This window comes from Amphimedon queenslandica, unplaced genomic scaffold, assembly GCF_000090795.2.
Source record: "Amphimedon queenslandica unplaced genomic scaffold, v1.1 AMPQUscaffold_13450, whole genome shotgun sequence".
In the NCBI taxonomy this organism is placed as follows: domain Eukaryota; kingdom Metazoa; phylum Porifera; class Demospongiae; order Haplosclerida; family Niphatidae; genus Amphimedon; species Amphimedon queenslandica.
The window spans coordinates 130077-157363 of NW_003546314.1; the positions used below are offsets into that span (position 1 = coordinate 130077).

Sequence of the window (27287 nt, forward strand, 5' to 3'; positions counted from 1 at the left end):
CTCAGTTATGTACTAACACTATTGGTAGTTATACATGTACTTGTGATAATGGTTATCAACTCACTAATGATAATCACACTTGTACTGATATTGATGAGTGTACTCTTATTAATAATGGAGGATGTGAACAAACGTGTCATAATACTGATGGTAGTTATTATTGTTCCTGTCTTAATGGATACTCCATTGATGCTAATGGTCACGACTGTACAGGTATGTTATATAAAACTTTTGTGGTCTAATGTACAGTAAATTCAGATATCAATGAATGTGTTACTGACAATGGTAACTGCAGTCATGATTGTACTAACACTCCTGGTTCATATTTGTGTTCTTGTAACAATGGATACAGTATTGATACTGATGGTCACAACTGCTCTGGTATGCACTAATAATGATATCCTCATTGAAATCCTTTCTATTACAGATATCAATGAGTGTGATGCTAATAATGGAGGATGTGAACAGGACTGTATCAATACAATGGGAAGCTATCAGTGTCAGTGTAGAGAAGGATTTGAGTTTACAAGCAATGGAAGAAGCTGCACTGGTAATTTGAAGTTTACATTAATTGTTTTGTTTATTTGCCAATTAATACAGATATTGATGAGTGTGCTGATAAAAATGGAGGATGTGAACAGACTTGCAATAATACTGTAGGTAGCTTCCAGTGTTCATGCTTGTTAGGCTTCACTTTAGCCAATGATGCATTTTGCTCAGGTAAAAAAAGTGAAATTATAATGATTGCATCTTTAACTTTGAGCTCAGATATCAATGAATGCTTATTGGTTGATAACAGATGCAGTCATGATTGTGTCAATACTCCAGGAAGTTACCATTGTACCTGTAAAGGTGGATATTACTTGAGCAATGACAATCATACATGTTTGAGTTAGTTTTCAAAGCTAATTGATTATTATTATTATTTTATCATTATTAAGCATGTGGTTCTGGAAATTATTTAAGAAATGGATCAATTTGTGAAGGTAAAATAAAATTATATTGTATCCTACTGGTTTGTAATTTAATCTTTTTACACTAGCTTTGCCAACTAACATTGAAGCTGTAAGTTGTTTAACTATACTATATCAATAGCTCCATTCCTTGACTTCTAATCTTTGTTGTCAAATTTAGACCAGTGGAGAAAATGTTGGGTCTAACACTGGCTTTCTTTATGGCGCTATTGGTGGTGTACTAATAATAAGTAAGCTATATTAACTTTATACTATGGTCTATTGTGTAAAAAATTGTTTATAGTTATCATCATCATTGTCGTGATGGCTTTTGTTATCATTGCAATTGTTTTAATTGTAATTAAGAACAAAAGAAATGGGCAATATAATGTCAATCAAGAGAATCAAGAGAGATCTATATATAATACATCAAATCCAATGTATAATGATGAGAATGTAGACAAATGTATGGAAGAAAAAGGTGATCTTTATGACTATATTGACTCACCACAAACAGAAAAAAATGAAAAGTTGTATGTATAAGAAATAAAACTATATGTTATAATGTTACCAAATTTAGTACTGCTAGTCTATTTTTGCTATTATAACTGTCTTTTTGCTATTTTAATTCCCTTAAGTCTGTTACTCCTAATACAAAAATTATAAGGTACGCTATTATGCACCTATAGTTGTAGAGCTTTTATAAAAATTGACTTTAAGTGTTTTACTAGACACAAAAATATAATTTAAAAAAAAGTATATTTCATTTTCCATACAACTAAAAATACAGAGCATGCAAAGAATAAAAGTGACTATTGCTCTTCCTAAGGGTTTATATTTTTGTGAGATAAGTGTAAAGGAATGACATTGCTGCCCCTGATAGCAGACCAAAGCTCAGAAAGAATGTCATGATTGTTGATGCAGTTTCCCTGAACTCTTCTTTAACATTTCTGAAAATAATGAATTTACATAATTATTATATTGTCTTACTTTTCCACAAGATTATGGCATAGTGCTTAGTCTCACCCCTTGGAGAAAGGGGTGGGGTGAGACTGCATAGTGCTTAGCTTTGTGGATTTCTTAGAATTTTTTAAAAATTTCTCCACAGGACAGGATAATTTGTCAAAAATGGTTAGGAGAGAATTCTTCATTTTTATATTTTTCTAATACGCATGGATGTACTTATGTAGAAAGTTTGAGCTAGCTGATTCCAATTAAAATTGGATTTTTAAATGAATTTTTAAAGTTGCTCAAAAATCAGACCAAAGTCCCTGTACTATAGTACAGGGTTGATCACAGGTCAATTTTGTCAATATTGAAAAGGAGAGAATTCCCCATTTTAAATTTTTTTCTGATACAAATACACATGCTTATGTTTTGTAGAAAGTTTCAGCTAGATTTCAATCAAAATTGGATCTTTTAATGAATTTTTAAAATTGGACCCAAAGTCCAAATTTGTGAAAATTGAAAAGAAGAGAATAATTTTTTTTTCTGATGCATATAAATATTTTTATGTTGAACAAATATAAATGTTTAAAATTATTCCAAAAACTGTATGGCTGCCATTATAAGGCTTAAGATCATAGACACAAAGTAGTGGCTTTTAATGTAATACTTACTGAGGAGCAGAGACCATACAAACAGAAGCTAAGAATCCATTAGATAGTCCCAGAGCAGTAATAAATAATATAGGCCAAACATCATTGTGGAACAATACATGGAAATGTATACTACGTGGTTGAACATTACACCATAAAAGAAGAGGAACAAAGAGAAACCGTAAGAGAGTTAGAGCTAGCAACAAAAAGCGCCATTTGCCAGTCTACAGTGATAGAAAGACAAGAAAAATTAGTGAAAATGTATATACACAAAATTGAAAAGTACCATCTTAAACCAGTTAGAAAGATAGCGACCAACAAAATCAGAGGAATTAAACATTAGAAAACAAACAAGAGCATCAAACAGCTTCCCTAGTAAAGACACTGTATGTTAGCATGATGCTGTAAGTAATATCAATACCTGTCCAAATAGAAGCATCAGGATATTTTTCAACTGATTTGATGCTGCTTAATACAGCAGGGAACAGAGATAATGTCACAAAAAAAACTAGAAACACGCTAAGAGAATATACCAACACCTGTACAACATAATGATTACAATGGCATAAGTAGGACATAGGGCTTACATCACAGAAAATTTCTTTAAATGGCATATTATCTTTTTTGCTAGTTTTTTTATTAATCTCTGTTTGTGTGGCTAGTGACAGAGTTTGTTATCATCATGAAACACTGATTACATGACTAACCTCTGCTCTGTATGGTTCTCACACTAGTCAAGTTCAAGTAATACTTAACAAATTTCTATAAGCATCATAAATAACAGTAAAACTTTAATACAACTATTTAAAATACCAATTTTAATAGGAGGATGAGCGATGCAAGACAGAGTAGTATGACTACAACAGCAGACAAGAAGTAGAGCAAAGCACTCAATTCAACATGACCACCAGTTGCTACAGTACTAATGATACGTGCAAGTGAAGAGAATATTCCAGCAAAAGCCTGTCATATTAAAAATATTAATTATCAATAATGACAGATAGATCTATACTTGTCCAGACATGACAGCTGCAGTGTATTTTTGAGGTAAAATACCGGCATAGCCAAATGTACTGCTTTGAAACAAGCCACTGAAAACTTTAAGAAAATTATTGATACATAAATGGTTCATTTGTAACTTACCACTCATGAATACAATTGTAAGTAACGTTCCAGCAAAAAAAAGATCAACATCTACAAGAAAATTAAAAACAATAATTATTGAGCTATGATTATAATGAATTTTTCTCACAATTATGTGTCTCCACTTTAACAAGAGCACTTGTCAATACAAAGAGAGCTAGCATCATTAATAGAGAGACAAGCATTCTCTTTCGAAAGCTAACCCTGATTAACGGAGAATGATAATGGGCAGTGTTGTAAATCATATAATTGATAAAATTAATGATACTCACTTGCTTTGTATGTAAATGTTTAGCAAAGACATTAGCATGACTGGTAACATTGAAGCAACGGAAAAGAAGTTTTCAAAGTTTTGTTCAATGAAGCTAGTACAGTGGGAGTAATTGCCAGAGCACTTAAACTTTTCCACGAAATACTATCATAATGAAAGCATGCATAAATATTTTTTAATAATTAAAAACTGAGGCACAAATTATGCAATTTGTTCACACCTGAGGTGTGAAATTGAGGTGCAAACAAGGTGTCAAAATGAACTAAAACTCTAATATTGTGTGAGATCCTTACTTCGTGAGCTGTGATGAACATGTTCCATGGTAAGAGATGGCCAATGCCATGAATGAACAGTATGATATAAGTCAAATAGAACCTGCAAAAAAGTTAACAGCTAATTACCAGTTGATCCATTATAATTATAACGGCTGCTACAAAAATCTATGCATCGAAAGACTGACTTATCCTTAGGCGGTGATGGGCTTCGCAATAGTCTCTCCTCTTCAGAGGTTTCACCGCCACTTCTCATCTCCCTACGACCAGACATTTTAGTATTTTAGAGACAGCAAAAATAAGAACACAGAAAAGAAGATTGTTATAGTATAGATTTATCACATGAGTGATAGTCTAGCATCTATGGTATGACAGACGGAAAGAGGCCGGCAACCTTGTGTAGTGTAAACAATTTGTGAGATAGAGTAAAACTGTAAAAGTATATCTATATATGTAAGCTATTGATTGCAAATACGTGACAATCAGAGGCAAAGTATAAAGGCAGCTACAACAAGAAAGTATTACCATTCTTGCTTACATGCTGTCAAAAATACTTCATGGATTCAGTGCCTCAGTCCAGCAGCCATAACTTTAGGCGTTGGCTTCATTGAATGATAGAGCTAGTGGGCGTAGATCTATTATGAGTATCTAGTAAAAGGTGATAATGTGGCTATGAATAAGCTATCTTCCCAAACAAGGCAGAAAAATTGATAAGATCACACCATGATCACATGCATAATACAGTACATGCCACATGCACATTCAATCATGGCTGCTGTATAAAAAGAACTACACTGTATTTTTGATTCAATAATATATGACATATCCTTATTATCATGATTCACGGTATACAAGGTATTATAGTAAAATAATAATTATAATACAAATAATTATTATACGGTACCTAAATATATAAATTATAATAGAATAGGAAAGGTCTAGTCTGTGAGAGAAAAAATAAAGTGAGAAATGCTATTCATAGTCATTAATTATTATTGTCAGAGAGTCTGATGAGGTAGGTGTACAGGAATGAGAGGAGTGCCCCTATTATGAGACCAAGACACAAGAAGAAGGACATGAATGTTGAAGCTGTTTCCCTATGCTCAGGTGGAACACGCCTAGAGAAGGAAGAAGAGGAGGAGAGAGAGAAAGGAAGGGAATAAATTATAACAATAATGTTTACATAATAAAAGATAAAAGGAGTCACATGTAAACTAACTAAAGGTTCAGAAAAATTTGACCTTTTTGTCACAAAAGCACTTTGAAGTTGACACAAATATTGGTCAGAATTTAATTTAGCATTGCATTCTGTGGTGAGTGTAATTAACCAGGCTTAAACATAACTACAAAATATACTGTTGTATGACAGCATTATAGCAAATACTACTTATCTCTAAACATAGCAGAGATGCCAAGCACTATGACTTATTTACATATATAGACCATAGACACAAAGTGCTGTATTTTAATGTAATACTTACTGAGGAGCAGAGACCATACAAACAGAAGCTAAGAATCCATTAGATAGTCCCAGAGCAGTAATAAATAATATAGGCCAAACATCATTGTGGAACAATACATGGAAATGTGTACTACGTGGTTGAACATTACACCATAAAAGAAGAGGAACAAAGAGAAACCGTAAGAGAGTTAGAGCTAGCAACAAGAAGCGCCATTTACCAGTCTATAGTGATAGGAGAGAGAGAGAGAGAGAGGAGAGTAAAATAGTGACACAAAGGAAGAGAGAGGGAGTGACAAAAATTGATAAAATAATAAATTGTGATAAGAGAGAGAGATAAACTAACCATTTTAAACCAATTGGAGAGATAGCGACCAACAAAGTCAGCAAAATTAAATATGAGGAAAACAAACCAGAGCATCAAACAATTTACCTAAAAGTATAACAACAGTAACAGGACTATGCATGGATATACATATATATGTACATGTACCTGTCCATATGGAGTGATCTGGGTCTTTAACTGATGATTTAATGCTGCTACAAACAGCAGGAAACAATGATATAGTCAGAGAGAAGACTAGACAAACACTTAGAGCATATATTGATATCTACATGTACAATAATGGTACATATTAAAATATGGCAGAATCTCACAGTTTTGAGTATAGAGCAAAAGGGTAGTCTTGCAGCTATTTTCACATTAACAGTGCTTTTTATTGCTATACATGTAGATACATATAATTTAGATATTATGACTATTTTCTTCTCTTACTGTCTTCCTGTCTAAACTTTAGGGCTCTAACACTAGTTAGGTCTAAGTAATATTTGACAAACAGCTGCCAGGATTAGTAGAAGAGGAGAGAAAGGAAGAAAAGTAGTAAAAGGGTATCAAAGAAAATATAGCGTAAAGTGTTTGCATGATGGTTTACTTACCAGTTTCAATAAAAAGAATAACGAAGCAAGGCAGATTATTATGACAACCACGGCAGACAAGAAGTAGAGCAAAGCACTCAATATGACATTAGCAGTTGCTACAGAACTAATGATACGTGCAAAAGAAGAGAATAATCCAGCACAAGCCTGTATTGTAATGAAAATGAAAACATCTTATTCATTATTATTGCTGTTATGCATAATTAGAAAGTAATAAATATATGGGCATTCCCAACTAATAATACAATGGCTGTATAATAATGATACAAATACTATACCTATTGAGCCTTCGAACATGTAAGTAGGAGTAACAATAGTAGTATAATAATTACCTGTCCACTCATGACAGCTGCAGTGTATTTCTGTGGTAATATACCAGCAAAGCCAAACGTACTGCTTTGAAACAAGCCACTGAATACTTTCAAAACACCAATACATATAAACTATTAGGAACAAGCAATGTACTTACTATTCATCAGAACAATGGTAACCAGTGTCACAGAGAAGAAAAGGTTGACAGCTATTGTAGTGATAAAATAATACATGCATGGCTACTAATGGAGTATAAGCTAGTCTTAATATACCTGATATAGTGTCTACCTTCACAAGAGCTGCTGTTAGAACAAATAAGATCAACATAACAAGTAAAGAAGAAAACATCCTATACTTAAAATGAATCCTGGAAGAAAAGAAGAGAGAGGGAGAGGGAGGAGAGACAAAAGAGGAGCAAAAAGAATAAGTGTTACAAGAATGAGATGGTAATAAATCTTACTTGCTCTGTATATAAATATTAATGGCTGTTGTTATCATGACTGGAAGCATGGCAGCAAGTGCAAAGAAATTCTCAAAAGAGTTTCCAATGAAACTAGCACAAGATGAATCCACTAAAGAAGCATTACTGCAACTAAACTTCTTATCAAAATACTAAAAAAATAATAATGCGTAAACACTTGTGTGTCGTATGATGGTGTAAGGTCTTGTTTGGGGAAAGAAATAGTGTCTGTCTATTAAATGGCATAACCCCAACCCAAAACTACATTATTTATGGCTTAGTAGATTTACCATATTGAAACATGCATGCATTCTTTCCTTAGTTTACTTCATACTTTAATTATACTATATACACATGTACAGTGTATGCTTGTGTGTGTGTGTGTGAGTCATTCTTTACTTCGTGAGCTGTGATGAACATGTTCCATGGTAAGAGATGGCCAATGCCATGAATGAACAGTATGATATAAGTCAAATAGAACCTGCAAAGAGAACAAACTAATTATAAGCTATGGTGTTGACGGACACACTAAATGAATATAGCCCATTACTTCACAATGGATTATGAACATAATATTATTATTATGAACATGGATCATTGATTAACCTTTAGATGATTAACCTTTATACTACAAACAATAAGTGCATAATATACTACAATATTAGCAACATGATAATTTTAGGAAAAATAGTAGGCATGCATACCACTGTAGATATACATAATAAATTAATAATGTGATTGATCACACACACACACACACAACTCTCTCTCCTCTTTTAATGGCCGCCACATGTTATCAAACACACAGACATGATAGGAAGCCAGTGAAACCATTGCAGTATTATGATATCATCAATATCATCATGTGATGTTTCTTTAGACTAACAAGATATCTACCACATACAATCAAGACTTGATGAAATAGGAGAATGGTCACCACACAAACTCACACCATGAATACATGATGTACATTTAATTACATTATTTTCACACTTGTACATTTGTATGGGTCATACTCAAACCTGATATACAATCACTCTCCTTTTTCCTTATCTATTCACTCACACATCTTTTGGTATCCTCTCTTTTTGTAATAAAGGATCCTTCTCGTCGTCTCTCTCAGGAGTTGAGTCCCGGCTATGCTGCAACATGACTTTTAGTTTACGAAGCGTCTTTGATGGAGAGAATAGACCTCTATCCATACACAACCAACCGTCTGAAACAGAAAGCTATTACAATGGGAATCTTAGACACGAGGAGTGATAGTAGTAAACCCAGATAAGGCTTTGGAGGCGGTCACGAAACTTAGCAGTTTAACATTACAACAACTGCACAAGAAAAATACATAGAAGAAAAGGAAAAAAAGACACGGCTTGACCAGTCCTAACCACCAAAAAGAAGACTAAACTGGATCAGTCTCTCCTCGGTCCACAGTGTCCAAAGAGAGACTGGGAGAGAGTCTAGAGTAGAGAGAAATTAGGCGGGAAGTTGGGAACCAGGAAATTAATTATTATAGCTGCTAGCCTAGAGGGCGTGGTTGTGCACGCCCAGCTAGCTAGAAGTCGATGTCTCGATGAGTTATGACCTTACTGTGAGTGACTGTAATCTCATGGATCTGGAAGGAGGAGAAACAAGGTCAAGACGCAAAGTTGTTATAAGCAAAGAGCTTAGAGAGATGAGCACACAATGGAGGGAGAGCATAGTAACGGCCGGAAGACAGGAGAGAGTCAGGCTGGGAGGTGCGCGCTATCTCTTGAAGCTCAGTTTTCAAACGGTGCACATCATAGTTGCATTCGGGTTCCTTGTTCTCGCTGTTGTGGAATTTGTTCGCGACCCGCCGTACTTTGATGCTGTTGCCAGCCCGAGACACGCCAACACTACAAATATACCCAAAGACACATTCTATGTAAGTAAAGTACATGTATTTGTTGTATAAAACCACCCAGCTGTGTATTAATTTGTAAGCTTACACAGTCATTCAAAAGAAAACATAAACAACTTAAGGCCTTTTCACACTGGCACAAGTAATGCACATTGATGCGCATTAATCGTGTTCACACTAGAGTGGTTTCAAATTGATGCGCATCACTCTCACTTCACCTCCAGAGGTGGATTGATGTGAAGTGATGCGCTTCGACCAATGTAAACCAATGGCAACAAGAACACAAAATGATACACAATTCAGCTGCTAGTGTGAACACGATCAATGCACATTATTTCAGCTGTATCAACAAAGCGCATCAAAGCGCTTTGAAAACTGTGCCAGTGTGAAAAGGCCTTTAGTCTCGGTGGTGTGATTACATGAGCGTGTGTGTGTGTGTGTGCGTGTGTGTGTGTGTGTGTGTATGCATGTTTGATGTAGCTTGATTGGGGTTGGCATGTAGTCTAGTTTATGCTTGATGTGAAAAGTTCAGAGCTCAATCCTAAATAGCAATATGATGGAACGACTTTTTGTCAATGCAGAATTTCCTGCATTTGGGGGTGTACATTGGAATCGAATGGAATGTAGTCAAATTGTCATGATTTGTGTATGGTGCTTATAGTATGTCAACCTTCCTTTTATACATTTTTATTTTTCCCTTTAGAATTTAACTAGAAAAGGAGCTCCTGGAGTAAGTCAAAGATTTCAATGCATTCATTTGTCATTTCATTTTAGAGCATTCGCCATGTAATGGATCTACCTGTTTTACTCCTCTTTTTGGTGAGTTTATATATATATAATTTATAATTGTAGAATTGAACGAAACCTGCCAGTTTATTGTTCCATTGATTGTATATTTAAATACCTGTACTTTCATAATAATGACTGTGCATTTGCTTTCAAAGATGATCTTAATTGTTATCGGTATCAGTACTTTGCATGCAACGTTTAATAATTAGAGGACATAATAATGCATTTAACCTTTTCATACCTTAAAATTAAGTGTTAATCTATTTCATCTCATCATCAGTTGGTTCTTTGTATCATTTATAGTGTTACTTTGTTGTGATCCTGTGGCGAGGTGCATGGGGCATGTGGTCGGTGATGATGACGCTCTCAATGTTTCTGATACTACTTGTATTTATCACTATTAACTATTGGGCTCACGATGTATTTGACTGGAGGTAAATAAGAGAAGGAGCATGGAATATGTGTGATTTTCTTCTCTTTTCTTTTTATCTCCGTTTCTTTTCCACTCTCTCTCCTTTTTTCAGATTCTTCTCTTCAAGAGGTCTTGGTGTCATCATTGAAGTCTTCTGTTTTGCTTTTGCATGGAATTGCGTTGCGATGGCAACCTTTGTCAAAGTCAATTGGTTTCCGTTTCGTTTTTCTGTTAGTCACTTTTTAATAAGTATGATGATGTAATTATTGGGCCTCTTTTTAGGAAACGCTGCCACAGCGTGTTTCCTTACGTTTTCTACTAGTTTTGTGGAATTTCCTTGCTATCCTTATATTCTTATTCTTCTGTTTACTTATATGGTAAGTTCAAGTTTTTGGACTATCATATTATTATTATTATTATGCGTTCCTTGTATGTAATGTAATGATTTCAAAGTTTTTGTTTATGTTTGAGCTGTATACATGCGTCTATCTTTAGGTTTTCAAGACTGTATTACTCGTGGGTATGTGTTCACTCCATTAACGATGTCCTATTAATGTGTCAGTTCAGTAATCATGTAAGTCATATCCTAGATAAATCCATCAGATCTGGTTTGAATGTTTGTGTTATTGCATGACCTTGCATGATCTTTAATGCATTAAAAAGTACAGTACATGTACATGTGTTCTACCATATATTGGGTATATTTCAATGCATGAAAAGTGGTGTAAATATAAAGTTCAATGATGGAAAAATTTGGAAGCCCTTTATATTCCGAAAATATTTTACTTGCTATTATTTCCATCAACCACCTGGCCTGGTAAGTAAATCGAAGCATTTGCTGACTTCTCCACTTCTGAATCAACCTTAGCAACACTTCTAACTGGCAAAGAAGGCTCTTTATGGCCTTTGAGTTAGAAGCAATGGATAGTTATGAAGCCACGTGTTCATAATAATTGCACAATACCACATATCTTCTATTCCTTTTTATCCGCATAATTATTTTAAAATTTCATAATAGTTATTTTCGCAATGGATTGCTTTTTCCAAAATTATTAATGCATTGAAATATACCCGATATACGGTATTAATTAGTCTTGTCATTAACATGTCAGTTCAGTAATCACGTAAGTCTAGTCACCCTAAATAAATCATCAGATCTGGTTTGAGTGATTGTATGTTATTGATTTTTAATGCATTAAAAAGTATGCTATTAGTCTTGTTATTAATGTGTCCATACAGGTTCAGTGCTATGCTTGCAAGGAGGCAGAGACTTGTACAAATTTAGATATATGTGTGAAAACTGCAAGAACTAAATCAACTTTTCATTGTGAGTCACCATTAGCTGGACTTGAAAATGTTGATGTAAGTTATAGCAGCAGCAAAAATATGTAATTTAATAATATTATCGATTCTATCCCTTTTCTTCTTAGAATGCTTTCTGTATTTTTAATTACAACATTGGGCTCTTCACATTTATTATGGGTAAGATAAAAAGGATGAGAGAATGAGGTGTAGTCAAAGAGACACTAAAGCAAATCACTTTGATAACACATGAGATAATAAAGTGCTGAAATAAACAGAATCAGCTTTAAGATTATTGTGATTAATTTGTTGTTCACTAACTTCACATACATTAAGCTATCATTTTGAGTTTTTGACACTTATAGATTATTTTATTTTTTGTTTGTAGTGTTTGCCTATGTTGGCGGAACCTATTTCTTCTTATCGAATATTTTCAATTTTGCTGTGCAATGCGTCAAAGAAGTGGTTTCATGGTTTGTGAAGTTAATGAGAAGGAAAACTGAGAGACTCTATTCCCATTCACGTGCATTCACTACCAGTTTGGTCAAGAGATCGGGAGGTAATGAACCCAATGATCGTGTAACTGAATATGCCGATGAAGAAGAGATTACGGATGATACTGTTGGCACAGAAGAGAGAAAGAGTTTGCTCAAGTGGGAGGATCAGTCAGATGAAGAAACCACTATAAACAATTAATTGTGCCTTTTTATATATAATGTAGTGTGTGTTTGTCATAATAGATTTTTACATTGATATTATTAATGATCAGTTGTAAACTTTATAAAGCTGAATAATAATAATTTTTAGGAGATTATTAATTTAATTTATTATTGGCCACGCCTCTTACTAAGTTTTGGTCACGCCCACTTCAATGACAAAGACCAGGCTTCTCTTTACTTCATGTCCCAGTAATAGTCTCGTTTCTCTCCTACCCTTACCCGTACTGTCCTCTCTACACATGATACAGACGACATGAGCTCAGAGACTCCTCAGCAACCACTCAATTTCAGGTTCAGCCGGGCTCCAAACGGGTAAGGCCCGATAAAGAGAGAGAGGGAGACTAGTTCATCATTTTCTATCTTACTCGAAGTCTTGGTTTATATTTGTTAGACTTTATTATTCTACTCCACAATGTTCATCGTTACATGTGTTTTCACCATTTGCTATGATAACGATGCATTTAATAATTTAATATGGATATAATTATGTACAGTGGATGTATTGTAAAGGACTACTGGTTGATCATGCTCACATGTGCATGTACATGTAATCCACCCACACTTTTGTGTTTAAGTATTGTGTATATTTATTATTAGTATTATTATAATTATAAGTATTATTATTGGTATATTAGTATTATTATTGTTATTATTATTTGCATTTTATTCTTAGGGTAATTGGGGCACCATCATCAGCTTCTTCCCCCTCCTCCTCCTCCTCCTCTTCACTACCTGATACTCATATTGCTGCCATTAGGTCATTCCTTCATCAAAAGCCTCACCGGATTCAGCAGAGACTCTTAATACGTAAAGTAACATACACCATACTTACTGGACTGGCTATGCTCCTAGCATGGGCCATTGGTTACTGGGGCTGGTCCGTAGTCTTTCTTGTTGGTCTGTTCTTACTGATGACATTCGTATGGAAGGACTTGAGCAAGAGGTTCACTGCAGCTGCACAGCAGGAGATTGAGATGACAGTTAGAAGGAAGAAAGCACTCCAGCTGTCTGAATCAGCAGAATGGGTCAATATGGCCATCAATAGATGGTTGGTGTACCTTATTTTTACATGTGTATCCGTTACTTTCTAATCTTTCTTACTCAAATTTTGAGTTGCATGTATACATGTATGTGTGCATGGGCATAAGAAAGAATACCAATTTATAAATATGGTTTACATGTACATGTATTGTACATGTATTTTTTTTTTACTTTAGCTCTGAAAAGATTCCCAAATTTGTGTTAATTCTATCAATTTCCTCCTCCTTTGTGTGTTTGCTCGTTGAATTTATTTTGTTTTTTTTTAACTGATAGTCTTTCTCACTCTTCCTTGCTAGGTGGATGACGTGCAATGAGTCTGTATTTGGTTTCATTAAGGACTACATTGAGCCACTGCTGCAAGAAGTAACTCCTCGTGGAATTGGTAAGTGGTAACAAGATCAACCTTGAGTTTACTAATTGCACTCAGCTATCAATGCACAGTTGTAATGTACGCATCATGCAAACTCAAACACATATAGTTCATGTACATAGGAAAGTCAGGAATACTTGTTTCTTATCTAAGTTGTTTTTTTATTCTTTTTCTCTCCCTCTCTCATCCTCTATCTCTTTCCTTCCTCTTTCCTTCCTCTCATTTCTCTTTTCTCTTTCTCTTTCCTTCTCTCCTTTCTCTTCCTCTCACATTTCACACATTCTTTCTCTCTTTGACTTGTAATTTCAGATAACTTGGAGCTGATAGAATTTGATCTCTCTAATCAGACTCCCTTTGTTAAGAGTATTCATGTTTTTGATCCTCCATCAAGTCTCATCAGTTCACTGCTCCCTACTGACAGTAACATATTACAATCAAGCACTACTAACAATAGCAGCAGCAGCAATGCTAATAAAGCTTTCATTGTTGCTAATGTTGATGTTGGACTGGTAGCTCCTGACAGTAAGCTTGTATTGAAAGCTAGAGTTGGTGGGAAGAGGTACACCTTTCACAGCTGCATGCACATCCATATATAGTACATGATGCATGTATAAATTTGACATTTACATGTACATGTACATTGTTGTATCATGCGTGTTCATTGTTTAGTGTTTATTGTTATGACCTTTTCCCTTTAAGATATCAAGTGAGTCATTAATTGTGACTTTATAAAAAAACAACCTTGCACGTATAGTTATCAGTTCTGTTTAATGGTTACCTCATCCTTTATGATCAGTTGCTTTTTCTTTGTACATGTAACTTGAATCGCTTGCCAATACTGTAGTACTAGATTATGTACTAATGATTGTCATTTAGTTTTACTATTGGCATTCACTTACTATTGGTATTTAACTATTCATTTACTATTGGTATTTCATCTCTCACTTTACTCCTACTATTCTCTTTCCTTCCCCTCCACTCTCTCTCTCTCCTTCTTTAGAATTGGTTATGATACATTGGTTCATATTGAGGGCCTCCACTTGTCTGGTAATGTTCAAGCTATTTTACTATTTGATTATGAGGCTCCATTCCCACACGTTGGATGGATATCAGCTACTTTTACTAGAAAGTTAGTATACATGTACTAGTTATATTTGTTCATGTACATCAGATTATGCTGTGTAGAGCTTTTATTTTGTTGGTATAAATTTTCGCAAATCTTACCTTCTGCAGCCATTTTTCCTAGTGTGCCACACCTCTTTTATGGAATTTAATTTTAATGGTTTCATTTTGACGAAAATGCAGAATTAGCAAAAGATTTATTTCCAGTGAAATATAACCCCTATACAATACTGTGCTTGAGTAGCCTACATGTAAGTAGTAATGCACATATTTACATTGTATTTGTAAATTTTCTTTATGTCAGCCAGTTAGAGATTATAAGGTTTAGTGCTAATATTATGCATATCTATAGTATTAGCTGTTGTTAACACTTTTGGCTGCTGTGTGTCTCTGTGTGTGTTGAGCTGTTTAGTATTGGCACTATTCCAGGTATTACATGCCAATTTTATTTGAGGAATTGTACGCCAAATAATACAAAAAAGCAATGCTTTTCTTACATTAAAACTAAAAGCATTTTTAGACACATTTTAATTAAAATTAGTTCAATTGTTGTCTTGCCTGAATGAGTTAATACAGAACCAATCCTTCCTCTTTTAGGCCGGAGCTATGGTTCTCCATTAGAGTATTGAAAGGACTCAAAGTGACTGATATCCCGATAGTTAAGAGCTTCGTTCACTCACTCATAATGAGTATATTCCAATCATGTAAGCACAATGAATATTAATGAGTTTATAGTCTAGGATTGGAGCGAAATACTTTGAAAAATACTTAAGTAAATTCCATAATACATTTACAAAATACTTATACATACAGCTTTTATTACTAGCATTTAAATATAAGTACAAGTACCAAAACTATGTACTTAAGTGCACTTAAGTACAAGTACCAAAGTACTTCACCCCAACCCTGGTTTATACACGTATTTTGTATCATTTCTCTTTATGTGTGATATTCACTTGTTTCTAGTATTGGTTGATCCAGGTAGGTTGGAGATTGATTTGATGTCTTCAGGTCCTAAAAGCACAGCAGACCATCAATCATCAAGTAATGAAGACAATTATATTGTACATAAACCCTTTTGTTGCAAAGTTGAGCAGTTTTTAGTTATGAGCATTTTTAGAAACGAGCCAAATTTTGAAAAATACCCAAAGCTATATAGCCCATGGTTTTTTTCCAAAAAATGGCTCCAAAATCACCCCCAATTTTTATTACATTTTTTGATACACATTGATGTCCTTATGCTATGTAGAAAGTTTGAGTTGTTTCTGACAAATTTTTTTAGTTATGACCATTAAAAAAACAGCCATTTTCTGAAAATTACCCAAGGCTATAGGCTATAGCCCATTGTTTTTTCCAAGAAATGGCTCCGAAATCACCCCCAGTTATTATTACATTTTCTGATACATATTGATGTCCTTATACTGTGTAGAAAGTTTGAGCTGATTCTGACAAATATTTTTTGAGTTATGACCATTTAAAAAAATAGCCATTTTCTGAAAATTACCCAAGGCTATAGCCCATGGTTTTTTTCCAAGAAATGGCTCCGAAATCACCCCCAATTTTTATTACATTTTCTGATGCATATTGATGTCCTTATGCTATGTAGAAAGTTTGAGTTGTTTCTGACAAATTTGTTTTAGTTATGACCATTTAAAAAAACAGCCATTTTCTGAAAAATACCCAAGGCTATAGCCCATGGTTTTTTCCAAAAAATGGCTCTGAAATCACCCCCAATTTTTATTACATTTTCTGATACATATTGATGTCCTTATACTGTGTAGAAAGTTTGAGCTGATTCTGACAAATATTTTTTGAGTTATGACCATTTAAAAAAATAGCCATTTTCTGAAAATTACCCAAGGCTATATAGCCCATGGTTTTTTCCAAAAAATGGCTCCGAAATCACCCCCAATTTTTATTACATTTTCTGATGCATATTGATGTCCTTATGCTATGTAGAAAGTTTGAGTTGTTTCTGACAAATTTGTTTTAGTTATGACCATTTAAAAAAACAGCCATTTTCTGAAAAATACCCAAGGCTATAGCCCATGGTTTTTTCCAAAAAATGGCTCTGAAATCACCCCCAATTTTTATTACATTTTCTGATACATATTGATGTCCTTATACTGTGTAGAAAGTTTGAGCTGATTCTGACAAATATTTTTTGAGTTATGACTATTTAAAAAACAGCCATTTTCTGAAAATTACCCAAGGCTATATAGCCCATGGTTTTTTCCAAAAAATGGCTCCGAAATCACCCCCAATTTTTATTACATTTTCTGATACATATTGATGTCCTTATACTGTGTAGAAAGTTTGAGCTGATTCTGACAAATATTTTTTGAGTTATGACCATTTAAAAAAACAGCCATTTTCTGAAAATTACCCAAGGCTATAGCCCATGGTTTTTTCCAAAAAATGGCTCCGAAATCACCCCCAATTTTTATTACATTTTTTGATACACATTGATATCCTTATGCTATGTAGAAAGTTTGAGTTGTTTTTGACAAATATTTTTTTGAGTTATGATAATTTTTGGAAATGAGCCAAATTTTGAAAAATACCCAAGGCTATAGCCCATGGTTTTTTTTCCAAAAATGGCTCCAAAATCACATACAACTTTTATTGCATTTTTTGATACATATTGATGTCCTTATGTACTAAGTTTGAGCTGATTCCGAGAGCCATTTTAGAAAATGAGTCAATTTTAACAAATACTTTGTAGTGCATGGTTTTTGGCTTTGAAATAAGCACCAATTTATAATAAAATTTCTGATACATATTCAAGCTATGAGTAGGAGCCAATTTTGGAAAAAAGCAAATGCTACAGCCTTTGCTCTTTTCAAAAAAAAAGCCATAATCTAATCTCCTTACTAAAACTTCGACTTACCGGTATTTAAAAAAAAGAAATTTTTGTAGAACATGGTTTTTCAGAAATCAGCTTTAAAACTTGATGCTAATTTGATTCTTGGCACTGTTCTTGTGTTTAGGGAGAGCGAGAGGTGTTCTGACTGTCACTTTTACTGGCAACCCTCCACAAAAGAGCTCAAAATATGAAAGTAAAGATTTTAATATTTATTATTATTATTATTATTATTATATTGATTTTTAAGTTGTTTTTTGTGTTGCCATCATGCATGTACAATGTACATGTAGCTATATATTATTTAAAAAATTTAAATATTGCGTTCTTCAGGTGATTCCAGGAGATGGGTAACGTTTTGTTTGGGGAGTCAGAAACACAAAATCCAGTTACCGACTGGCCAGGAGAGCTGGAAGACAACCTACTCATTCTTTGTGTATGATGTCAAAGAAGACGTGGTAATGGAGAGTGGGGGAGAAGAGAATATAAAATGAATTACTGTACTGTAGTGTGCCTTTTTTGAGGGCTGTAAATTTCACAGATTTTGCAATTTTTTTGAAGATTTGCGAAAATTACTTCCACAAAAATCAAATTATTGCAGTACAAGATGGGCAGACGGGCATGAATTTGCGAAAATTAAATCTGCAAAGTAGATTTTTAGGCCAATTCGCAAAATTTACAGCCCTTGAAAAAAGGCACCAAGAGGAAAATGAGTAGGTTTTTAAAGCTTTCTTTTTTATTAATTGTTGCAGTTGATAATTAAAGTGAAGCACTACAGAGTGATGTACACTATGACACTGGCAATGCACACTGTTAGTCTCAATGCACTGAATCTTGTTAATGAAAGTGGAGAGGAATTCAGAACTAACAGGTAACAATTATTTCACACGCACTGACGCACACACACTATCACACCAGCTGTGTCACTGTTTTTGTTAGCTACATGTAGGGGAATTTAAAACTTTAAATGGAGCATTCTGTTCTTTTAATATGTACATGTACATGTAGTTTTCTCCCACTTAGCCTAAATTTTTACAGCCCTTACATGTGTTCTTTCTACAGCAGTAATGTAGTTTATTCATTCATTATGTACTAATAATGTATTGATAGGTATATATCAGTTGGTAATTCAGAGACTAACATTAGCCTGGATATTGATTATACTCCACTCCCACCATTCTCTCTTAACTACTCTCTCCCTGTCCCTCCCTCTGACCAAGGTATAGGCTACTCTCAATTAATAATATCTTTCAGTGTATTATGAATGTCTTATCTCTCTCTTCTCTTAGTTGCTGGTGTGTTATATATTCATGTACATTCAGCTCTTGGCTTGAGGAGTGGTGATATGGATGGTCTTAGTGATCCTTATTGTGTTGTACTGGTCAACAAGAAAAAAGTAAATACACACACACACACAAACTAGAATTAAAAATTCATTAGTAAATTCAATTTTAATTGGAATCCGCTCAAACTTTCTACACAACATAAGAACATGCATATGTATCAGAAAAAATTCTCTCCTAGCCATTTTTTGGCAAAATTTTGGAGCAACTTCAAAAATTTCTAAACAATCCAATTTTCATTGGAATCAAATCAAAGCCTCTCCCTGTTATATGGCCACATTACTAGTTATGACATATCCTTTGGTAATTAATGAATGTTGTTTTTAAACAAAAATTATTTTTCATTTTATATATAATGTATGTATATGGACTTGATTGTAGCCTGACACCATAATTACATTCCAGCTAGTGTATCACCACACACAGACACACAGACACACACACACACACAGAGCTTGAATTAGTGCTGCATACACTGTATGTGATATTTACACACATACATGTGTGTACACTTATATTACCATGCATGTAGTACAGTATAGTACTTGTATATTTGTTTGTTAATATCTGGTTATTGTGTCTAAGGTGGTTATGTACATGTACTTGTATATGGTTATAGTGATGTGGGTGTTTGTACATGTACATGTATGAGTGTGGTGCCGGAACTCACTGTTGTGTTTTTCACAACTTCTCAACAGCTGTTCTCCTTCATTGCATTCTGTTATTGGTATGACTTATGTATTGTCTCTTCACTCCTCTCTTTCTCTCCCTCCCCCTCCCTCCCTCCTCCCTCCCTCTCCCTCTCTCTCTCCCTCTCCCTCCCCCTCCCTCCCTCCCTCCCTCTCCCTCCTCCCTCCCTCCCTCCTCCCTCCCTCCCTCCTCCCTCCCTCGCTCTCCCTCTCTCTCTCTTTCTTTGTCTCCAGGTTCTCACTACTCATTATATACTGGATACACTTGAGCCAAAGTGGGAGAGAGGGATTGAGATATTTGTCTCTGATTTCACTCAAGTCTCCCTCACATTTGCTGTCTATGATTGGGATGGCCCACTGGTTGGAGATGACTTGCTAGGAACATGCAAAATGACACTTGAAGCTGTGAGTCCAATATCAGCCCATTGACCATTTACTGTATGCAGTCCAGTTACTTTTAATGGTGGTCTAAACTACAATGCACATGTGTAGTGTAATACATATGCATATAAAATAAATACATGTACATGTACATGTATAGTGTATGTGCATATAAGCATATGCATGTATATTTCATAGTAGTTCCTTCTATTTTCCTCATCTCTTGTAGGATAAACCTTATATTCTTCATAAGGAGCTTGAGCTAGAGATTGATGGTAGTCCTGTCCTCAATGGTGCCTCATTGGGTTTGCTCAGTGTCTCTGTTGTATTCAGAGATGTTGAATCAGTCTCTAATGCAGGTACATCCACGCGCACATGTAGCTATACTTAAATGTACATGTACATTATGTACATGTACATATGATGCATTGGATAAAAGAGAATTTTTAAACACATAATATTCTGTTTGTATTTTGTCTCATTCATTGCTTCAGCACCCTACAACACTTGTGTTTCAATGGAGTACAGTGTACATATACATGTACTTTTGTGTGTGTGTGTGTGTGTGTGCATATTTGTTCATGAGTTAATGAGCTATGGAAGAATGATGGAGGCTTCTTAGTACTTTGAGCTCTGACCCGAACTATTCCTAAATGAAATTTAATCTCTTTTGTCCAACAATATGTCCATTATATGGCAAATACCAAATTATAAAAAACATATAATGTCAACACTGTACATTGTATACGTACATGTGTATTTTTTATTTATTTTTGTTTGTTGGTATGATAATTGTTTATTTACTAGATGTAGAGGGAAGTGGTATTATTAAGGCTCACTCTGTTCTCACGCATTCTTCATCAGCAGATGCTGCCAGTAAAATGACTTCAAAGCAAGCAGTGAGTCTAACTGTTGCATAGTATTACGTAATCTCCTTTTACTGATTATCATGGTATGGGAACTTTAATTGTTGCTTGTGTACAGCTGGCTATTTGGGAGTAGTATTGTATTTCATTTTAATTCCTCCTGTATTGTGTAGTACATTAATACATGATGCAATGTGCAGACAGTACAGTATAGACCCATTGATAGTAAAGCAATTAATATACATTGTACATGTACATGTACATGTAGGTCGTGGATATGATGTATTGTATAATTGTAATATTTTTGTGCTATGATGCTGTATGTAGTTTGCATATAATAAAAGGACAGAGCTACCGTATACTGGTTTATTTTTGTGGTGAAATATTTTTGCAAATTTTGCAGTTTCTCGCTCTTTCGCGGAATTTTTCCACCACAAAATTCTGCATATTAATTGCCACGTGGGGTGAAGCCATTCGCAAAAATTAATTCCGAAAAATCTTAGAAATGCAAGATTCGCAAATTTTTTTTTTGCCGTGAAAATAAACCGGTATACGGTATTATTGACACTTGCCTACTCATTCATGTCAAGTCTGATTGTTATGTAATGATTGTTGTTTTGTGTGGTAGTCTGTGATCCACTGATACTAGTATTAGACTCACTGATACGAGTGTTGGATTACTGGGCAATCATGAATGGTGAATGGAATGTACCTATTTATACATGTATGTGTGGTCATAGAGTTATGTGTAGAAAAATATAATTTTTATTCACAGCCTTCATAGTTGGAAAAACATTATTATGCCAATTTACAATATGACATTAGGCCAGCATTCATTTACCATCAATTTTTAATCAAAAGCGTGGGTGAATTAACCTTTTGACGCATGATTTATGCTAGATTTGAACCAAATTTAACTCTAGCATCAACATAACATCAGGACTATCGTAATATTGTACCTAATCTTAGGAATTGAGTGGTATGGGGTATTAATTGACTTTTAAGGTCAATAGGAAATGTTTCTAGAAATTCGATTTGCTTGTAACAAATCTAACAATTAGCACAATGTACATGTACGTGTATGGTGTCATTATTATTATTGTGTCAACACATTAGTGGCACTGTAATGGGCTATAGACATGAATTTGTAATAATATTCATCAATCATTACGTGTTTGTTTATCATGTAAATGTATCTAATGATAATAATCATAGTACTACATTTATTATAATGGGCTATAGTCATTAGAGACACTTGTGCTATACCAACAAATGGACTTTGCTGCTAGTATGCGTACAACAGTGTGATGTAATGAGCTGTTCACATTGGATGTACATGTACATGTAGTACATAGTATAATTGAATGGATTATGCAATAGATATCATTATGTACATGTACATGTATGTATATACCATACCTTTGAGGTCTATATCAAGTGGTATATCAAGGGCGGAGGTGTATATGCGTAATATACCACCTGGCGGTGCATTTGATCTTACAGTAACTATAGTATAATGTGTATTTATTGTTATGCTCTATTCCATTATTATGAGTATCTTCTTTTCTTGTAGTGGAAGAAATTGAAAGGTTTGGGTGGAATTCTACCAGGAGAGAGTGAGCCACCAATCTGACACACTTATACGATCCTTTCACCTTTTTTTAATTTTAGATTTTGGGATTTTAGAATTATCCGTCGTTGAAGGTAGAAACCTTAAGGCAATGGACAGAAATGGTAATTGTGATATTACAAGATTGCTATGCATAAAAACTCTCTCTCTCTCTCCCTTAGGTTTCAGTGACCCATACATTGTTGTTAAGTATGGCGTACATGAGATGTACAGGACTCCGTCTGTTTCAAAATCACTCAATCCAAAGTGGAACTGTCACTGCACCCTCTCAGCTCCACCACCAGACACATCAATAATACTGGTAAGCTATGGTCTACATTGAACATGTACAAGGGAGAAAGTACTAGTGGGGGAGCACTAGTGGGGGATGTAGCCTTTCACTAGAAACTCTTGAACAAAGACATGAACATGTTCTGATTATGTGTCCATCACAGTGTATGAAAGTCTGTGTGTGTGTGTGTGTGTGTGTGTGTGTGTGTGTGTGTGTGTGTGTGTGTGTGTGTGTGTGTGTGTGTGTGTGTGTGTGTGTGTGTGTGTGTGTGTGTGTGTGTGTGGTTGCTGTATTTTTAGTAGTATGATTATCGACAAGGTGTTAGTGTGTATTTATAGTAACTTACGAGCTACTGTTTGTTCTTTTTGACCTTTTCCTTCATCTCTCTCTCTCTTACTCATTTTGTGATATGTTACTGACAATCATTTGTACCTATAGGAATGCTGGGATAAGGACCAGTTCACTAGTGATGATTTCATGGGATCACTTGCATTCACTCTCAATGACCTAAAGCTATTTGAAGTACAATTATCTCCTCTCTCTTCATTTACACGCATGCACACAGTGCATTCCTTGCCATTTTTCTATTTCCTTTTCTTATACTTTATTCTCTTTTCTCCCTCCCTCTCTCTCTCTCTCTCTCTCTCTCTCTCTCTCTCTCTCTCTCTCTCTCTCTCTCTCCCTCTCTTTCTCTCTCTCTCTCTCCAACAGAATGGCCCTGTTTGGTGTCCCTTGCAGCATGTCTCCAGTGGGGAAATACGTTTAGAATTCAAAAAATCTGACACCTTAAGAGGGAATGTATGTACATATACACAACTTCTGCTTACGTGTATTTATTCAATCGTTTTCTCCCACTCTTTTTCTGTCTCTCCCCCTCAATCTTCCCCCCCCTCCCCCCTCTCTCTTTTTCATTTTAAATTCTCTTTCTCTCTACCATTCTTTATAATAGTTACAGGACAATGCATCATTTGGTAATGTATCACTAGAAGAGTCGTCAAGAGAGCCAGCTGAAGACTCTGACAATGAATCCTCTCACGGTCACACTGTCCCTTATATAACGTATGGTGACAGCGGAGTCCCTTCTCCTTCTCGATCAATGTCTCCCTCTTACTCATCGCCTCATTTGGTCTCTCATACTCCCCCTCCTCCTCACCCTCTCCCCTCTTCCTCCTCTAATGGCAGTAGTCTTGACCCTAGACTCTCTCCGGTACCAGTCCCTGAGAGAGGGAACCTCACCTCAAGTGAGTGTGTGTGTGTGTCTGTGTGTGTGCATGAGTCTCACATGTACATGTATTACTGTATAGCTGAGTTTAAGGATATTAATTTTATGAATTACCTGTATATCCGGAGGTTCACAAAATTAATTTTGCGAATTGACACTATTCTGCCATTTTGTACCGTATTAGATTGATTTTCAAGGAGATTTAATTTTGTGATTCTTAAAAAAATTGTGAAATTTTTTATTCTCAAGAAAATCCACTATGTGGTACGCAAGATTCTCTACAGACCTTGTAAACTAATAGCCACATGCACTTAATCTTGCAAAGTTTGAAGGAATCACATCTATAGTTTTTTTTTGTAAACTAAATGGATGGTTTTTGGGCTAAGGAGTATTTACAGATCCAATGTTTGCCTGAAGAAATATTATATTTGTATTAGTTGGACTGTCATGACTGTGTGTGTATAAATGAGGTTTTGAAAGTGAATAGATTAACTACATGTACACATGTACATGTATAGCACTTGTAGAATGATAAAGAATGGATTGAAATTTATGAACAGAATGATGATTATTAGATTATCTATCTGCATTGCAATGCTAATATTTTTATTATGTAATGGCCCCCACATAAAGATGCATGCATATATTAATGTGGGAATTACATTTTAGAACATTTTAATTTAATAATTTGTGATTGAAATCATAACCACAGCATTTTGGCACAGCTGTCACTGTGTGTATGCATATAATACAAGTTTGTGTGTGTCTGTGTTTAATTCCAGGTGTCTGGGGCTATTAATCATTGAGTATTATTAGCAAAACACATTCATAGACTTTGCACTTGTGTTACTATGGCTCCATAATATGATACTGTGCACTATATTACAATTATATACGTATAGAATTAAATGATTACTGTGCACCATGTACATACTAGGACACAAGAGTAAGAGTGGCTCATTACAACATTTCAGTAATCACAGACACTCTATAACCCCATCAGTTGGTAGTGGGGACTCCAGTATATCAACTCACAGTGCATCACTGCTCGGGTATAGCATCAGTGGAGACACTCCTGAGAGAGAGATCAGGAGAAGAGGAGACAAAGGTACATGTACATGTACAACAATAATCGTACATGTATTACATGTACATGTACAATACATGCACCTTCTGTGTGTTCGTATCCTGTGATGAATGGTGCCATAGTCTCTTTTTATTCCTTTCTCTGTTGCTTCTCTACTTCTCTATTTGTTTAGGTGGGCACCGTCACTCTATGTTCGAGAGTTCCACTACCATACCCCATCAGACATCGGTCTTTTACAATGTTAGTGGAGAGATCATTGACGTGGAGGGACTAAAGGGTAAACTAGGTAAGTACACATACAAATGTAATCATTGAGCAATCTCTGTTGTGGTATTACTACCAGAATTGCTTTCTTGAGGCTTTGGGTATGTGTCATTTATTTATATAATATGATTAATATTGCAACACCGCTCAACTTGAAAGCCGTTATTTTGTCTACATTCCTTCTATTGTATTGCTTCATACCTAGCATTAGTAGACTAGCTATTTCCTATCAGCTACAAAAGACACTACTATGATTGTATTTCAGTAATCAATTACCTCCACCCATGTATCATAACAATCGAGTTTTCTTATTACTTGCTATGTATACTCATTAGTTTAAGGGATTGTGTTACTAAAGCATTTAGTATTGTTTGTTATTCTGTCACCTGATGACATACTGCATGAGGCTCTCTGTCACATTATACTTCATGCCACTTTGTCTCCCTTTCTCTCTTTGTAACAGATCATCTCATGTTATACATTAAAGTCAGGTTGAATTCGTAAGTCACTGTGTGATAAACTTTTCTTCATTGATGTCTTATGCTTCTTTCCTCTCTGTTAGGCGTCCGAGTCACTTAAGACGTCAAAAGTTTGACCGAGGTCCTTTACTGCATAAAACCCAATCAACGAGGGGGAGCAGCTCGGTTTCCTTTAATGAAGCTTTTGTAGTAAGTCTTTTGCTTCATTATGTAGTGTAATGAATTATTAATGAATTATTAATGAATGTGGGGTTTAGTTTAATTTGACTTGTAGCCTCAAAACTAACATTACATTTGTATACATACATGTACATGTGTACATGTGCAATAACTAAAAATCAAAAGAAACGAATGCAAATTATGCAATTTACATGTACATGTATTCGCAGCAAACTGTCGCAGCACTATAGTAGTTACATGTATGATACTTAGCAAAATAATCACAATAATTATAGCTAACAGTACTGAGAATCTAATAGTACTATAATGTTTCAATGGTAGTGTAATAGTGTTGTATCATTATACCAGGTAAAGGATAGTCCCATATCTACGGACTCACTGATGAGCATTGATCTTAAGAGTGGGCCTAATGTCACTCTTGGTACTCACGTCATCACGCTGGACAAGTTCTTTGAAGGTCAGTCAGCTCTACTCCTAATGCTCTGTCTAATTCTGTTGTAGGTAATCTTAGAGCTACTAAATGGTTGGACCTTGGAAATAGTAAGTTATTCCTTGCAATAGTTACATGTACCTGTAGGCTGTAGCTATAACTAAAGCTAACAGTACATGTACATGTACATGTATATTTAGTTTGAACATGTATATGAAATAAATTTTTGCGCAACCTACTAAAGCACCTCAGCATTTAGTATGCATAAAAAGTTTAAGCTGATTCTGATCACAAAAAAAACTTAAGCTAAATTTTTATGTTTATTTGAGAGAGGAAACATTATGAAACAGTACTAGCTTATTAAGTAGCGTGTCTGCTTACTCCATTCTTTTTTGTAGATATGAAGATAAGAATGAAGTTGTCTCACTGCCCACCACATGCTCGAAGCATTGATGCAAGTTTTAATGACACCTTGTAAAATTGAATGTTTTAAAATTAATTTTTATTATAATGATAATAATAATTTTTGATGTGAATGAGC

General features: G+C 34.8%; 5 protein-coding genes across 6 annotated transcripts in view; 3 read left to right on the forward strand and 2 right to left on the reverse strand.

Moving 5' to 3' along the window:
• LOC100637628 (fibrillin-1-like) overlaps nt 1-1587 on the forward strand; it is a 36490-nt gene extending 34903 nt beyond the window's left edge. The window contains exons 20-27 of the mRNA XM_019995237.1: nt 259-381; nt 428-550; nt 601-720; nt 769-891; nt 942-986; nt 1043-1065; nt 1135-1204; nt 1258-1587. Coding sequence (XP_019850796.1) covers nt 259-381; nt 428-550; nt 601-720; nt 769-891; nt 942-986; nt 1043-1065; nt 1135-1204; nt 1258-1496 — 866 coding nt within the window. The 3' untranslated portion in view covers nt 1497-1587. The remainder of the gene's footprint in view (nt 1-258; nt 382-427; nt 551-600; nt 721-768; nt 892-941; nt 987-1042; nt 1066-1134; nt 1205-1257) is intronic.
• Nucleotides 1588-1662: 75 nt separating this feature from the next.
• On the reverse strand, nt 1663-8470 carry LOC100637752 (equilibrative nucleoside transporter 3-like). Of its 2 annotated transcripts, none has more exons than XM_019995235.1 (13): nt 7886-8470; nt 4259-4340; nt 3967-4109; nt 3804-3898; nt 3695-3745; nt 3564-3649; nt 3365-3514; nt 3259-3313; nt 3139-3209; nt 2973-3090; nt 2838-2923; nt 2573-2775; nt 1663-1903 (listed from the first exon to the last, which is right to left on the reverse strand). In XM_019995235.1, exons 2-13 carry the CDS (start codon nt 4277-4279, stop codon nt 1786-1788), a joined length of 1197 nt encoding a protein of 398 aa, XP_019850794.1. In that variant the 5' UTR covers nt 4280-4340; nt 7886-8470; the 3' UTR covers nt 1663-1785. The 2 variants fall into 2 exon arrangements, with proteins under 2 accessions (XP_019850794.1, XP_019850793.1); XM_019995234.1 differs by lacking the exon at nt 7886-8470 and adding an exon at nt 4426-4560.
• Nucleotides 5238-8897, reverse strand: LOC105312382 (equilibrative nucleoside transporter 1-like). Its single transcript, XM_019995236.1, has 13 exons — nt 8470-8897; nt 7804-7885; nt 7405-7556; nt 7217-7311; nt 7102-7152; nt 6965-7050; nt 6633-6779; nt 6472-6535; nt 6354-6418; nt 6190-6307; nt 6043-6129; nt 5719-5921; nt 5238-5355 (listed from the first exon to the last, which is right to left on the reverse strand). Exons 1-11 carry the CDS (start codon nt 8604-8606, stop codon nt 6089-6091), a joined length of 1038 nt encoding a protein of 345 aa, XP_019850795.1. The 5' UTR covers nt 8607-8897; the 3' UTR covers nt 5238-5355; nt 5719-5921; nt 6043-6088.
• Nucleotides 8898-8945: 48 nt separating this feature from the next.
• On the forward strand, nt 8946-12612 carry LOC100637878 (uncharacterized). Its single transcript, XM_003385750.3, has 10 exons — nt 8946-9310; nt 9990-10016; nt 10061-10105; nt 10379-10509; nt 10600-10717; nt 10770-10864; nt 10983-11061; nt 11727-11849; nt 11918-11969; nt 12178-12612. Exons 1-10 carry the CDS (start codon nt 8978-8980, stop codon nt 12483-12485), a joined length of 1311 nt encoding a protein of 436 aa, XP_003385798.3. The 5' UTR covers nt 8946-8977; the 3' UTR covers nt 12486-12612.
• A 41-nt stretch (nt 12613-12653) lies between these two features.
• On the forward strand, nt 12654-27282 carry LOC100638002 (uncharacterized). The gene is made up of 28 exons (XM_003385751.2): nt 12654-12820; nt 13182-13556; nt 13846-13931; nt 14229-14478; nt 14920-15048; nt 15639-15745; nt 16008-16085; nt 18032-18100; nt 18238-18362; nt 18657-18775; nt 19015-19124; nt 19194-19300; nt 20171-20341; nt 20547-20676; nt 21125-21216; nt 22757-22799; nt 22855-22917; nt 22975-23114; nt 23523-23606; nt 23796-23882; nt 24034-24325; nt 25244-25414; nt 25566-25679; nt 26121-26157; nt 26220-26325; nt 26665-26773; nt 26818-26856; nt 27145-27282. Exons 1-28 carry the CDS (start codon nt 12762-12764, stop codon nt 27222-27224), a joined length of 3372 nt encoding a protein of 1123 aa, XP_003385799.1. The 5' UTR covers nt 12654-12761; the 3' UTR covers nt 27225-27282.
• The last annotated feature ends 5 nt before the right edge of the window (nt 27283-27287 follow it).